The 16152-nt window shown below is 43.6% G+C and overlaps 1 protein-coding gene across 2 annotated transcripts in view; it reads right to left on the bottom strand.

Moving 5' to 3' along the window:
• Nucleotides 1-16152, bottom strand: part of LOC137532542 (uncharacterized) — an 81781-nt gene that overhangs the window by 1544 nt on the left and 64085 nt on the right. For both annotated transcript variants that reach the window (XM_068253153.1, XM_068253154.1), the window contains 5 exons: nt 11437-11484; nt 9365-9650; nt 6007-6161; nt 3978-4010; nt 973-1020 (listed from right to left, as the gene is read on the bottom strand). In XM_068253153.1, coding sequence (XP_068109254.1) covers nt 973-1020; nt 3978-4010; nt 6007-6161; nt 9365-9650; nt 11437-11484 — 570 coding nt within the window. The remainder of the gene's footprint in view (nt 1-972; nt 1021-3977; nt 4011-6006; nt 6162-9364; nt 9651-11436; nt 11485-16152) is intronic.

Below are 16152 nucleotides of genomic sequence, written 5' to 3'. Positions count from 1 at the left end.
ATCATATCTACAAAATATTTTTCCAACACCTGGCTATTGAAAACGTGCTAACAAGTAGGTAAAGGAATAATATTGCATTTATTTTGAGTGTTTTCTTGCTTACTGTGGGGCTTAAAAATAAGGATGATTGAGAACGTTCTTGTGGAAAGCGTGAATGTCCTGCAGTGTGCAGGAGACAAGAGCGAGGTATGCAGGGGTTAATTCACCTAGCCATTGGGGCTGATTCATGAAGCTACACTGGTACAGCATAGCGAGCTACATGACCCCAGCGCAAGCTAAATACACAGCTGCATGTTACACGCAGTCGTGCTGCGTAGCATGCCTTCCTTGGTTACGTGCCCTGTTTACATAGTAACATGCGCTTCTGGGTGCTGTGAATAGAATAGAATGTATTGGAATGAAGGCAATGGCTAGGTGAGTTAACCCCTGCATACCTTGCTCTTGCCTCCTGCACACAGCAGGATGTTCTCACTTTTTGCAATAACGTTCTCACTAATCAATACTTTAAAGATGTTTCATGGATAAGGCGAGAAAAGCAGGAGAAAAGTTAAAACTATGGCAGGGACATGACTGTGGCCTCTATTCTATAGTGTTTCTATAGCGTTTATGGAAAACAGTCATACACATTTATTTTTGTGCTTAGAGATAATGTACGCTACACCTGATGGTTCTTGGTAAACACTGGCATTTGTAAGGGCCAGATATGGCAGCGTCCTGATAACTATTGCTCTCCAATTAATTTTTAATTTGGGGCAGTATTATTGATATTATCTTTATTCTTTTCTACTCTTTGGAGATTGAAGCAAATGTACCGAGGTTGTGCTGTCGTGAACGATTCCCAGAAGAGAGATAAACAGTATATAGAATTCCAGGTTGTACTGTATGTGTGCCTATAAGTAATGAAGTCTTCCAACTAAAATAATTAGTTTTGCCAGAGATTTAGCCGGTTACAATAGCTCAAAAATAACATACCGGTCACTGGATGTTGAGTTGACGCTTCTTCACCTTTAGGGAAAAGGGCTGGGGAGTGGAGGGAATTACAAACAAAAAAATAAATGTGTTAAACCAGCCACAATAAAGCACTTAGTACATTATCTCATGATAGCTGAGTGGCTGGGTAGTGTAATGGTTAAGGGCTCTGCCTCTGACACAGGGGACCAGGGTTCGAATTTCGACTCTGCCTGTTCAGTAAGCCAGCACCTATTCAGTAGAAGACCTTAGGCAAGTCTCCCTAACATTGCTACTGCCCGGCCAGGAGAAAAGCACGATATAAATGTTATTTGTCTTGTCTTGTCTTGTCTTCATGATAGCTGAGTGCATAAAATCATGCTCTAGGGCTGGAGTCAGCCTGGCAAGGCTCTGTCTGCATTGAATGTGTATTTCACAGTTGATCTTGAAGACAATGAAGCACTAAAGGTGCCAATATATCAGGTGAGGTATTGGCAGATGGATCATAAGACAGACTCTTATCAGAGAAAGATCTGTTGCCTGTCCAGTGCCCACACCCCGCAAACCGATTGCTGATAGATTTCACCGTGAAATCTATCAGAGCATGAAACCTATCAGAAATCAGCCTAGCGATGCCCCCGTCTGGCTGCCCCCAAGTGTAAAATGTCCCCTCCACCGATGGCCGTGCTTTGTAAGTTCTCACCTGTCCCACTGGGGTGACGTGGTAAGGCACTCACAGTAATGGGGGTTATATGGAGGAGGGCACCGGGAATCGTGCCAGTGGTACAGGTGAGAATTTACAGAGCATGGGTATCGGGAGAGATATTTTAGACTTGGGGAGGACAGAGACTGGGCATCCATTGTCATTGTGATATCAATCACTGTTACTGCTGCGCATTGATGATTAAATCAAGATTGCTTGACTGATGCATTTGACCGATTTCAGCCCAAAATCAAATCATCCATCCAGCAGACATGTTTGCAGCACCGATTTTCAACCATTTCAATTAAATTATTAAATCAGATGGTCGATTGGGCCGCAAAAGCAGCACATGCCGCCTTAACACATTTCCGAAAGTAGATAATGGTGCTTAAAAAAGTATATATGTACCATTCAAAAAAAGTGCTATTAAAACAAGACAAAATATAAATCATGCAACCCACTCATATGGAGTTCCCCTTAAGGCTAGTTTCCCACCAGGATGTTGCATTTTAGGGGACGTTATGGGCGCATTACGTGCCCCTAACGCAACGCCTGGTGGTGCTAGATGTGGATGTCAGAGTGAGCCGCGTTGTGCAGCTCACTCTGGCGTCCGTGATGCGTACTCTTGGACGCATGCGACATCACGTCGTGCCACCAGCCAATCGCCGCACAGATTGGCCGCTCCAGGAAATAAACACTGCACGTCACACCGTGCAGTGAATATTAATTAGCCATGTGCCTGGCCGCTCTCCCCTCCTCTCCAACATTTCTGAGCATGTGCAAGCAGTCTAACGCGGCTTAGCCGCGTATAAAGTACTGTATGCAGTACGTTATCTTGTGGTGCAGCGTTACAATGTAACACAACGTGGGCACTGGGCACTGTGAACAGCCCATTGATTTTTCATTACTGTGCGGTGGGGTGCGTTACAGGCTGCTCTAACGTGCGCCTGTAACATCCCACTGTGAAAGCAGCCTTAAGCAACAATACACACCAGGATTGCAGAAGGAGGTGGTTGCGGGCCAGTGAAGATTGGTTTAAACATTTACCCTTCTCGGATCAGCATTATCACAGTGAGTCGGGTTCCCCTTCTGTCATAGGAGGTGGTAGATTCCACTACACTTTATATTTGGCTAAATTCAGAACATTTGAGTAACTCTGGGAGGTGTCCCTAACCCCTATTATAGATGAACTAAAACATATGAAATGGGGGAAACAACAGGAAAGACGCACTCAATATGTGATAATACATTAAAACCCATAACATGAAAAAAGAGGTAGCTTACCACGGCCACAGAAAACATGAGCATTCAGAGCTCAACTACTAGATACAGCGAGCGCTATTTATTGGCCTGAGGAAATGGGGTGACCACTGTGTCATCTATTTGAGGTAAGCCACCTATTGTTTTTTAATTTTATGTTATTTAATCTATTTTTATAACATATAGGGTTGTCTCTTTTCCATTGTTTGCCCTGTTTCACTACCCTTCCTTGGAGGGAGGCCATCAGCATCTGTTGAGGTTAATTGGTGAACTTTTATCTGGCATCAAGACAAGACAAATAACATTTATATCGCGCTTTTCTCCTGGCAGACTCAAAGCGCCAGTGCTGCAGCCACTAGGGGGCGGTCTACAGGCAATAGCAGTGTTAGGGTGTCTTGCCCAAGGTCAAGAGATATACACTTTCTGAAGGGGTACCAGGGAAAAATATCATACACAATTTGTCCTGAACAGGACAGGCCCCATCAGTACATGCATACAAATAAAAAGAATGGTATCTTTATTGAGTAGTAATAAATAATATAGAGGATAGTCTCTGTACAGACCCCTCTGTCAGGAAATAAAACAAACTGTCTGTTAGTGGAAGCAGGACAGTGTTGTAGTTTCACACCAAGGGGGGGGTCGGGTCTTTGCTCATCCCCCACCACACTCACTAATTGACATTTATAGTGGTGGGGGATGAGCAAAGACACCTCCCCCCCCCTGGTCTATACAACTATAGCATCCTATCTCTCAAGCTCATATGAAGTGTCTCAGGCCTTGGCTTTTGGGTGATCAAAAGATACATTAGTTGCTTAGGGGGTAACTCCATATGAGTGCATAGTTTGCTGATAAAACAAGACAAATATAAATCACGCAATGGTTTTATCTGCACTTTTTATGAACAGTAAATAAGCGCTACCATCCACTTTTAGGGATACAGATGACAAATTCCAGCATGAGACTATTTACAATTTTATTAAATTGCATGTTTGCAGCATTTATATAACTAATGTGATGCATAGGCAAGCACTAAAAACAATACAAAAGAAAAAATTCTAGGACTTACCGGGCGCCCCTGTGGGTTGAGGATCCAAGACAACTAAACAAAACACATTTTTATAATGAACAGGGTTACATAAAAACAGTTCTGCTGAAGTGAATTGCAATGCAGTATCATTGTATCTAATGAATTTTACACCACACATACATTGATCAGCTAACAAATTAAAACCACCCTCGAAAATGGCTCTGATTCCTCAAAGCATGGACTCCACAGGACCTGTGAAGGTGTCCTGTGTTATCTAGATAGCTCTCAACTGTCCCTTTTTTTGGAGGGACAGCGCCTCTTTGGGAACCAAATTCCCCTGTCCCTCTTTCTTCTTCGTTTGTCCCCCTTTCAGGAATGAGGTACAGATCTCTATAAATATATGTATTTTTTTCTACTGAACAATTGTGTTTTATTGCCTATAAACTGTATTCCCTTCATTTAAAATTATATATTTCTTAATTTCATAATGTTAAAATGAATAAAAACTAACGATGATAGAGTGGACCAGTGTTTGAATGGTAAAACTACATCTTTGGTTTCTAAATTCTTTGTGGTATGCATGACCAGTGGTGTGGACGTGGTTAGAGGTGTGGCAGGGGCGTGTCTTAAAGCATCCCTCTTTCTTATCTCAAAACATTGAGAGGTATGGTATCTGCCATGAGGACATTAGCAATAAGTCCTGTCATTTCCAAGGTGGGGCCTTCATGGATCCAGGAAAATCTCAATATTGTGGGATGGGAAGAGACACAAATTAATGCAGGGATATTTCAAAATTGTTGGGAAGCAGAGACAAACTACTGCAGTGAAATCTCAGCATTGATGGAGGAAGCGACACAGTGTACAAGGTGAATGGACGCGGGAGACTTGAGCGCAGGAGAGGACTCGACGTGGGAGACTTGGGCGCAGAATACAGCCAGTATGGCTGATCCTGCTGTCGCACAAGTTCCCGGATAGTATTAAATACTATTGCCCCTCCAGGCCACCATAAATAATGGGGAATGAAATAATTAGACTTCCAGCAATTGCTGGAGGCTGAATTATGGTGTTTTACAAGTAACGTCAGCTCCGTCTTCTGACGGCGCCGAAGTTACTCCCTGTGCACCGCTATAGCCGTAATTCCTATTATGACCTATGGTGGCACCGGCTGCGCCCAAGTCTCCTGCACTGGATTCCGCGTGTTCGAGCGACTATGCCTTACCTCTCACAATTAAACCACTGCAGTTAAATTTCACCTTAGTATTCTCCCTATAAGAAGTTGGGGGTGGGTGGTTTAGCTGTGGTTGTCTCAGAGAATCAGAAATTCTATTCTAAGACTGTTTTGGCTCTTTTTTTGCACTTAAAGTCAGGTCTATAAATATTGGGACATCGACACAATTCTAACATTTTTGGCTCTATACACAACTACAATTGAAATGAAACAAACAAGATGTGCTTTAACTGCAGACTGCAAAAACAACCAAAGAGTTTTTGAAGGGAAAGAAGTGGAATGGTATGCAATGGCCAAGTCAATCACCTGACCTGAATCCGATTGAGCATGCATTTCACTTGCTGAAGACAAAACTCAAGGGAAATTGCCTCAAGAACAAGCAGGAACTGAAGACAGTTGCAGTAGAGGCCTGGGAAAGTATCACCAGGAATGAAACCCAGCGTCTGGTTATGTCTATGCGTTCCAGACTTCAGGCTGTACTTGACTGCAAAGGATTTGCAACCAAGTATTAAAAAGTGAAAGTTTGATGTATGATTATTATTCTGTCCCATTACTTTTGGCCCCTTAACAAATGGGAGGCATATATGCAAAGTGTTGAATTCCTACACTGTTCATCCGATTTGGATGTAAATGCCCTCAAATAAAAGCTGACAGTCCTGTTCATTTCATTTCAAATCCTATGTGGTTGTGTCTAGAGCCAAAAATGTTAGAATTGTGTGGATGTGTCAATATCTATGGACCTGACTGTAACACTGCTGATCGATGAGTGCTCCCTTACATTACATAATGCCACTTGCCCATAGAAACACAAGTAAGTGTAGATTACTCCTCGCTACTTACCATCTAGAGGGGCAGGCTCAGCAAATACCTGGACTTCACAAAGAGACAAGAACTGTGTTTGGTGAGGGATATAAATAGAGACGTATCTTCCTTCCATTCCTCTGCAGTTAAAGGACATAGTCTCCCCATATTGCATTCTGAATACAGTTCCGCATCTGGAAAGTAGGTTAAAGTAAACATATTAAGACACACACATTCTATCTTTTAAGAGATCTACCTGTCATTCCAAGGCTATAGGTTGCTGATTAGTAAACTCAACCTTTTTACTTTAGGAAGGTTTGAGAGGCAGAAGTAGTAAGGGAATGATTGCTTTGTGACAGGTTTCCTGACCTAACTAATTTGATTTCATGGTTCAGTGATTTAAAATGTACCCGAGGCATCAAAAAGGTAAAATAGTAAATACTTACCTAAGAAGATGGAAGGCTCTGGATCCTATAGAGGCTACCCATGCTGTCCTCCCGTCCCCCTTCACCAAGTGCAGACCTCCTGATGATTACAGTCAAGGGCTTGTTGGTAATCACATCGGGTTGTGCTTCTCTTCAGGCATGGGCGCAGGTGCAGCGCCGCCATGCTTGTGCCATAAGAGGAGCACGGCCCTGATGTTAAGGAGGGTCCCAGCAAGTGGTGGAGGCAAGACAAATAACATTTATATTGCACTTTTCTGCTGGCGGACTAAAAGCACTTGAGCTGCAGCCACTAGGGATCGCTCTATTGGCAGTAGCAGTGTCTAGAGTCTAGTCCAAGGACACCTTACTTAATAGGTACTGGCTTACTGTGTCAGAAGCAGAGCCCTTAACCAGTACACTATCCAAACACTACTGTACTGCCAATGCCCGTTCTTCCAATGACTCATCAACCCCCCCACCCCCCGGTGGTGGTAGTGGCCGCCTCCCTCCCCAATACAGCTTCCCTGGTGGTGTTTAGTGCCCCCCCCTCGGGGGTGTTTAGTAGCCCCCTCCCTCCCCAATATAGCTTTCCCGGTGGTGGTACTGGCCGGGGGCCCAGTATATTGCACAGTATCAGGCAGGGGGAGAAGCTCTTCTTTGACCTCCTCCAAAGGCTTCTCTCTCCTTAGGTAAGTATTTACTTTGTGATGCCTCGAGTTCTCTTTAACCACTTGAGGACCGCAGTGTTAAACCCCCCAGAAGATCAGGCCAGTTTTGCTAAATTGGCCACTGCAGCTTTAAGGCCTCGCTGCAGGGCCGCACAACTCAGCACACAAGTGATTCCCCCCTTTTCTCCCCACCAACAGAGCTTTCTGTTGGTGGTGTCTGATCACCCCCCAGATGTTTGTTTATTTTTTTTATAAATATTTATGTTCTTTTTTTTAAATACATTTTTCTATTTATTTTTTTCCCTCTAACTCCCTTCCCCCAGTCAGCCATTGACGGCAATCGGCTGTCACGCATGGGAGCACGCCAAAGCGTGCAGCAGCCACCTGGACGTGAGGATCACATCCAGGAGGCATAAATGGTTAATAGGCGGCGACTCACAGTTTCCTAGTGGCGATCACTGCTGGGAGACTGAAGGCGGAGCGGAGCCATTCAAGCAGGGATGCGCGGGATCTCCTGCAAAACAGGCCCGCAGGACCTTACGCCAATCGGCGTTAGGTAGTCCTGGGGCTGCCGCCATGACCACGCCCATCGGCGTGACGCGGTCGACAAGTAGTTAAAGGACACCTGAAGTCAGAGTACTATGGGGACTGTCTTTTAAACAATACCAGTTGCCTGGCAGTCCTGCTAATCTTTATGGCTTCAGAAGTGTCTGCATTGAAACAAGCATGCGGCAAATCCATCAGACTTCAATCAGAAACGCCTGATCTGCTGCATGCTTGTTCAAGGTCTATGGCTAAAAGTATTAGAGGAAGAGAATCAGCAGGGCAGCCAGGCAATGTGCATTGTTTAAAGGGAAACAAATATGTCAGCCTCCGTATCCACTTCAGGTGTGCTTATAGTGTCATAGTGCTAACACAAAAAAAGCTAGTGTTGGTTTACCATCAAGAAATATTATTAGTAACAACGCTAAAATAGGTATACAGAAGCAGATCATGTCAGAAGATATAAGTATACGGTAGAAAAATGAAGTATACTGATCAGAAGAAAGTAATATACTAATGACACTAAAAGTGTACAAATGAAAAAAAGACACTATGGGCTCGATTCAGAAGCAGTGCTAACCTAGTTAGCACGCCTAAAGGTTTTGGGCGTGCTAACTCGGGTGCTAAGTAGTTAGCACGCACAAAGCTTCCAAAACAACTTTGTTTCACGTGCACCGCGCCACACAACTCTTTGCGCTGCGTTTTGCGCGCGACTTAGCACGCCTAAAACAGCTGTTCACGCGCTAAGGGGATTTTTACAGGCGTGCTAACAGCACTGCTTTGTGAATCAAGCCCTAAAAGTGAACAAATGAAAAAGAGTATTTTTTTACTTAATCATTTTCATAAAATATTTTCTTACTGTATTCACTTGTAATAAAATGTTTCACCCTATATTAGAAATAGGTAGGGGGTAAGAAGACTCATTTGACCTGTTTACCTGGGTGAGGCAAATCTTTGGGGTTCTCTTAGGGGTATTCCCAGATTACCTGTAAAGCTGGCCATACACTGGCCCGATTTGCCGCCGTATCGACAGCAGATTCGATCACTGGGATCGAATCTGCTGCCAATCGTTCGCGCTACACGCCGAATTTCGATCCATTCCGTCCGAAAATAACCGTCGATCGGCCGCCGGTAAAGAGCGCATCGTTAGCGGCGTTCGAGTGCCCGACGACCGACGCAATAGAGCCGCATACATTACCTGCTCCGCCGGCACGACTCCCGGGTCTCCGCTCTTCTTCTCCGTCTCCGCTCTGGTCTCCGGCATGCTTCCCTTCTTCCTGTCCCGGCAGGAAGTTTAAACAGTAGAGGGCGCTCTACTGTTTAAACTTCCCCCAGACAGGAAGAAGGGAAGCATGCCGGAGACCAGACCAGAGCGGAGACGGAGAAGAAGAGCGGATACCCGGGAGTTGTGCCGGCGGAGCAGGTAATGTATGCGGGCGGGGGGAGCGGCGGCAGCACCACCACCACCACCACAGATTGTGAACGGTTTCAGGCTGAAATCGGTTCACAATCTGTTTGCAGTAAAGGTAGCCATACGATCCCTCTCTGATCAGATTCGATCAGATAGGGATCTGTCTGTTGGTCGAATCTGATGGCAAATCGACCAGTGTATGGCCACAGGTTACATTGGACAAGAGTGCTCTGTAAAGGGGGATAGAGGGAAGGCCTTATCACCACCCTTTTGTGGAATACCCCCAATGTTACGGACCAAGTGAGCTTGCATTGCTTAAGGAGTGGAGACCCATGCTCACAAAGACTAACCTGGCATTAGCAATTCCTCCATTCTTTGCAGAATTCCCAACAAGGATCTCTGCTCCGTTGATTCTTTCTCTGCAGCAATCACCCCGATTGGTGATAGCAATAGACTGGACACGGTGGTTAGATGTCAGGTCCACCATCCACCAGGGTTCCTTTTCAGATTTGGTGTGAGTGCACTGCCCCGCCATGTAGTTACTGCTCAGGGACCCATCAATGGCCTTTCTTGCATTAGATCTGGTGCTGTAATGGGAAGACTGGTAGGCAATACCTCGTAGGGCCACGTTCTTTGCTTTTTGTGAAAAACAATAAATAACACAGTGATCTTAGTGGGTTTAGTCCTTTGGACACTTCACAGATTCACTTCCCAAATCGAAGATTCCTCTCCCAACATAATTGGAAACTTCTATAGTTCCCTATAAGGTGCTGCCCTATTAAGGATTGTAGAAAGCTGCAGAATCATGGCCAAAAGAGGCCAGAGAAACCTACTTCCTAAGCTCCACCCACTGCCAGTCCATAAAAGCTACATTTCCATTACATCTTAATAAGCCACTTTTTACTCCATAGCACATGAAGTTGTATGGATTTCAAAAGACTATTGTAGCGCATAGCTTAAAGCAAACCTGAAGCGAAAAAAAAGTATATCATGAATTGTATGTGTAGCATGGATACTGAATAGAACATTAGTAGCAAATAAAAGAGTCTCATATTTTTTATTTTCAGTTATATAGCTTTTTTTATTACATTGCATTATTCTGTCACAGTTGCAGTTTTAAAACCACACTCTGTCTTTTAACTAGTTAAACCTTTTGGATGTAGCTGCTACCTCCAAAAAGCTGCTGCTGTGCGCTCCCACAGCCGATAGGCATGCGCACTCCCGTGCCACCGCCCGTTAGCCCGGATGATCATTGATAAAACTCCCCGTTAGAAAGACCGATGGCTTCTATGAGAAGCCGCGATCTTTCTAAAGAAAAAAGTTTCACGTCCTCCGTTCAAAAAAAGAAAAAAAAATTACTGAGGCCATCTTGTGGCCAAATAGTAAAACTACATCTGCATACATTTTTTTTTTAAATAAACACACAAACAGTTTAATTTAAAACTAACTGTTTACATTACCTCCCACACTCCCAAAGAATACCCAAATAAAATGTTTAATGAAAAAAAAAATTACAATATAAAAAAACATTAATAGTTACCTAAGGGTCTGAACTTTTTTAATATGCATGTCAAGAGGTTATATTACTATAATTGTCTTAAATATAAGCTTGTAAATAGTGATGACGCAAAACTTATTTCCAAATAAAATATTGGCGCCATACATTGTGATAGGGACATAATTTAAATGGTGTAATAACTGGGACAAATGGGCAAATAAAATATGTGGGTTTTAATTATGGTAGCAGTTATTTTAAAGCTATAATGGTCAAAAACTGCAAAATAATAATTTTTTTCAATTTTTTCCTTAATATTCCCGTTAAAATTCATTTCGAAAAAAATAATTCTTAGCAAAATGTACCACCCAAAGAAAGCCTAATTGGTGGCGGGAAAAACAAGATATAGATCAATTCATTGTGATAAGTAATGATAAAGTTCTTGGCGAATTAATGGTAGGTGAAAATTGCTCTGATGCATAAGATGAAAAACGACTGAAGGCTGAAGTGGTTAAGCTATATAACAAGGCAGAAATAATGGCCCTTTGAACTTTCCTGCAGTAAAACCTTATATTAAGCTGCCTCTCACTGTTTCTTTGCTGTTTAAATGCTTTAGAAAACAGGACTGTATTGGGTTGAATAGCTAAGAGAAGCTCTTTTGCATAGATAACAACTGAAGTTTAACTCTTCCTGTACTGGAAAACACAATGAGACTCCTTTCTTTGCCAATAATGTTCTATTTCTTAGCTGTACTACACATACAATGCATTATCTCATACGTTTATTTTTGCTTCAGGTTTGCTCAACAATTTTCACAATCTATGTTAGATAGAAACTGATTCTTGCGTTGGCAGTGGCATGCTGAAAATAACTGGAAGTTTTTTAGAGCGTAATGTGATTTCATATAGATTTCATCATACATTTTACCTCCATGATGCTGCATTTGGAGCTCCAGATCTCCATTCCAGTCTCCACCTATAAATAAATGTATGAGAAATATAGAAGCTGTTATCTTTGCCTGGCCTCCATGGTAAAACCTCATACACATGTACAGTACCCCACAATGAGGGATCGCTACAGCACATTGCCTTCTCTTGCGTAGTGCTCCCCCCACCCCTGCACCATAGGATGCTGCTAGCTCATTTGCCATCTATTGTCCCTCCTCTCCTCTCCATACAACAGCAACTGCTGGGCTATAGCTACACAGCATGTTGTACAGTATTTTAATTCCCAAAATAGTTGCTCTTGTGATCAATTGTTAATAACATACACATTAAAGGGGCACTATGGCGAAACATTTGAAAATGTAAAATATATGCAAACATAAACAAATAAGAAGTATGTTTTTTCCAGAGTAAAATGAGCCATACATTTCTTTTCTCCTATGGTGCTGTCACTTAAAGTAGGTAGTAGAAATCTGACAGAAGTGACAGGTTTTGGACTAGTCCATCTCTTCATAGGGGATTCTCAGCAAGGCTTTTTTTATTCTTTATAAAGATGTTCCCTAAAAAAGGAGTTAAACAATAATGCTGGCCAGCTTCCCTGCTCGCTACACAGTTTTTTGGCAGTTGGACAGAGCAACTGCCATTCACTAAGTGCTTTTGAAAATAAATAAATCCTTGAGAATCCCCTATGAAGAGATGAACTAGTCCTGTCACATCTGTCAGATTTCTGCTACCTACTGTAAGTGACAGCAACATAGGACAAAAGTCATTTATTGCTCATTTTACTCTGGAAAAAATATACTTCTTATTTGTATGTTTGCACATATTTTAAATGTTACAATTTTTCGCCATAGTGCCCCTTTAAAGAGAATCTGTATTGTTAAAATCGCACAAAAGTAAACATACCAGTGTGTTAGGGGACATCTCCTATTACCCTCTGTCACAATTTCGCCGCTCCCCGCCGCATTAAAAGTAGTCAAAAACAGTTTTAAAAAGTTTGTTTATAAACAAACAAAATGGCCACCAAAACAGGAAGTAGATTGATGTACAATATGTCCACACATAGAAAATACATCCATACACAAGCAGGATGTATACAGCTTTCCTTTTGAATCTCAAAAGATCATTTGTGTGTTTACCTTCTGTCCACTTCTTCTCTCATGCACTGAACATTACAGGCTTCCTGCAGACAGCTCTGCCTGTGCCTGTGTTTGTAATTCCTCAGTATGTGTCAGCCAGCTACTTTCACAGCCTAACAGAGGAGGATTTTTATCCAGCTCTCTTCTATCACTGATAAGATAGCAGAGAAGCTGCTGGCTTATGTAAATAAAACACACACTGGAGTGTGCATAGAGGAACAGACCAGCACGGAAGAGTTGGCAGCCTTCCAGACACAGGCCACAAGTCTGACAGGGGAAAGATACATTGATTTATTACAGAGACCTTGATAGTACAAAGTGCTGCAGTAAGCCAGAGCACATTAGAATAGGTTTAGGAACTTGTAGGATGGTAGAAAAAACGTTGTAATTTTTGTTACAGTCACTTTAAGTGTTTACATAATTGACGCTTTGTCTCCTCTAGTTAAAGGAAACCTAAAGTGAAAGTCATGCGACCGGTGTAACTTACCTGGGGTTCTTGCCGTCGTTCTGCTCTGTTCCATTCAGCAGCTGTCTGCTCCTAAAAGCTGCATGCATGGCCCGGTGCTGCGAACCTCCTCAGGAAGGGAACACAGTTTTCGGTTTTCTGTATGCGTTTTTCTGCATATTTTTTCTGCACAGCAAGTGTGTTTCTATGCAGGAAAATGTGCACATTTTTTTCGCTGCAGCTAATGTAATTGATAAAGAAAACTGAAAAAATGTGCAAAGTCATCATGCAGAATGTCAGTTTTTTTTCTGCGCGCGAACAACATATTAAATGTTAACTAGCCCATTGACTAGCTCAGTTTTTCTGTGCAGAAAACACGCATGAAAACAGTCAAGTGTGTTCCCTGCCTCAATCAGTCCCAAAGCCGAGAGCAATCTGTGCTTGTGCAGTTTGTAAAAATTGCAACTGTGCATGTGCAAAATGCTCCCAGCTATGGTAGTGCGATTCAAGGAGATACTCGGTCGGAGGCCACATTACTTTCACTTTAAAGAGAGGCCGAGGTGGACTAAAAAAATGCAAAAGAAAAGGAGACTATCTGATCCGCGGGGCTGAGAGGATCAGGTAGCCGCAAAAAATGCAGCTCCCGTGGGCCACAATGGCCCATTTTCACTTTTGTGACCTCTGGGTCACAATGCTGCACTGAGAGGCTGTGTGTCTCTCATAGCCTGCAGGGAGGCGGGGGGTGGCAGGAGGCATGGCCAGGGAGAGAGCTACCCAATGGCAGTTCAGGAAACCCTGTAGGAACGCCCCTGGCAGGCGTTTTAATCAGGGAATTCCTGTCCCCTGTCTTTACCTCCGAGTTAGCGACAAATCTTGTCACTAAACTCAGGGGGCTATAGCGCGGAGGTGGGGGGGGGGCAGAGAGGGGCAGTGTGAGGATACAGAGCCATGTCATTAGGCAGAGGACATGGCTCTGTGTCTCATCTGCCCCCCGGGTTCTCTTTAAGTACCCTTTAATGAGTATTCCTCCTGGAAAAAGCAAGCTAATGCAGCTAGTGGACCCCTAGTCTGTACGCTTGTTTTTGGTCAGTGGTTAAGAATGCATTGTGGCAGAGGATCAACACAACAGCAAGTGACAGTTTTTAAAAGGCAGTGAGCAATGATACTCTCCATAAACCTCTTATTTCATGTTTTGGAGTTTTTTTCTAAGGAAAAATACTTATTTCCAAAGATGGTTTCAAATAACATTTCACATTTTTTATATAGGAGAACAGTTATTATTTACAAGGATGGTTTCAGGTAAACTGGATCCCTTGGCAAAATATACATGATGGGCCCTATTATATTAGTACTTTACTGACCATGAAGTTGTTATGGCATCTGTAATCCGCCGCTATGGTGGAACCTAATCTTGGAATGCTGAGCTTTTCTCTTTCAACTCACATTTTTTTTATGTTTTTCTTTCTACTTTGTGCTCTTTAGAGCTTTTTTGTCAAATTCTATCTTACAGGGAACCTGAAGTGAGAGAAATATGGAGGCTGACATACTGGTACTTATTTAATTTTAAACAATACCAGTTGGCTGGCAGTCCTGCTGATGTTAACCCCTCCCTGGTGGTGTCTAACCTTAACCCCCCTTGGTGCCTAACCTTATCCACCTACCCCTGGTACCTAACCTTAAAGGACTTACGAGGCGAAAAAGACCTAAAAAGTTAAATACCTGCATGTAATAGCAATGCACGGAGGGCGCCGTCCGCACCCTCCGTGCCGTTCCGCCGGGTCCCCGCAGCTCAATGTGCCCCCCGGCCGGTCCCGACCCCCCGGCCCGGGTCGGGCTCTTCCTCCTCCACAAAGATGGCCGCCGGAGCTGGCCGCCGCTGCGCAGTCCGCATATGAGCGAGTGCGGCTGCGCAGCTCTAGGGCCTCCCCCCCTGATCCACGCTACTCCGGTCCCCGATGGTGCCTAACCTTAACCCCCGGTCCCTGATGGTGCCTAACCTTAACCCTGAAGGATCCCGCAACACACATACTAAAGACCCCAGCCTTCTAGCCCCGATATTTTCACTGTGGTAATGTTAAAAGCAGCGATTATGTGTCAATAACGATAAATAGCGGCTATAAACCTCAGGTGCCTCTGGGCAACCATTACCGTTTATAGCTGCTAATCGTGGCTTTTAACTTTGCCATCTGTGGCGGTGCCATCTTTGACGACACCCTTTTTTACCTGGTTCAGTCCTGCTGATCCTCTGCTTCTAAGGCCTTGTTCAGTTCACACTAGGTACGTCTTTGTGCGCTTTTCAGAGCACATTGTGCCAGGGCCGGGCCGGGGCATAGGCTGGAGAGGCTCCAGCCTCAGGGCGCAGTGTAGGAGGGGGCGCAGGATTCATTCAGCTGTCATTCCTAATTGTGTTTAAAGCAGAAACAAATAAGAAAAGGGGATACATGGCAGTGACTGCAAGCCAGATAACTAGAGATTAAGGCGTTGGGGAGGTTGTGGGCCCTGGGGCACCTATTAGTCTAATAGCAATCAGTGTGTGACAGCTGGGGTGGGAGGGATGGAGGGGCGCACTTTGGTGTCTCAGCCTTGGGTGCTGGAGGACCTTGTCCCGGCTCTGCATTGTGCATTCTGCAAGGTATTGATTTTCCATGTAATGAATGTGCCTGGCTCACATCTATGCGCTGCGCTGAGCTGCGTTACAAAAACGTAGTGTTGCATGCATTTCTGTGCAATAAGCTGTAAAGCACACATCAATGCAAGGGAATGGAAAAAAACACATTTTCATTTGAAAACAAATCTTTATGAATTACTGCTACAACAAGCAAAACATGCTTTAAAAAAGCGCAATACACTGAAACGGGTACTAAAACGTGTACCAACGCATGCAGTTTTTATCATGCTCTTTTACACATTTCTGAACGCATTCAATGTGAACAAGGCCTAATACTTTTAGCCATAGACCCCAAACAAATATGTAGATTAGATGTTTCTGACAAAAATCTGACATGCTTGTTTCAGGTGTGTGAGTCAGACGCTACTGCAGCAAAGAGATCAGCAAGACTGCCAGGCAACCGATGCTGTTTAAAAGTAAATAAATATGGCAGCCTCCATATATCTC

The sequence above is a fragment of the Hyperolius riggenbachi genome, chromosome 9, assembly GCF_040937935.1.
Source record: "Hyperolius riggenbachi isolate aHypRig1 chromosome 9, aHypRig1.pri, whole genome shotgun sequence".
Taxonomy (NCBI): domain Eukaryota; kingdom Metazoa; phylum Chordata; class Amphibia; order Anura; family Hyperoliidae; genus Hyperolius; species Hyperolius riggenbachi.
The sequence above is the reverse complement of the archived record's forward strand: the minus strand, read 5'-3'. Positions and strand labels throughout refer to the sequence as shown.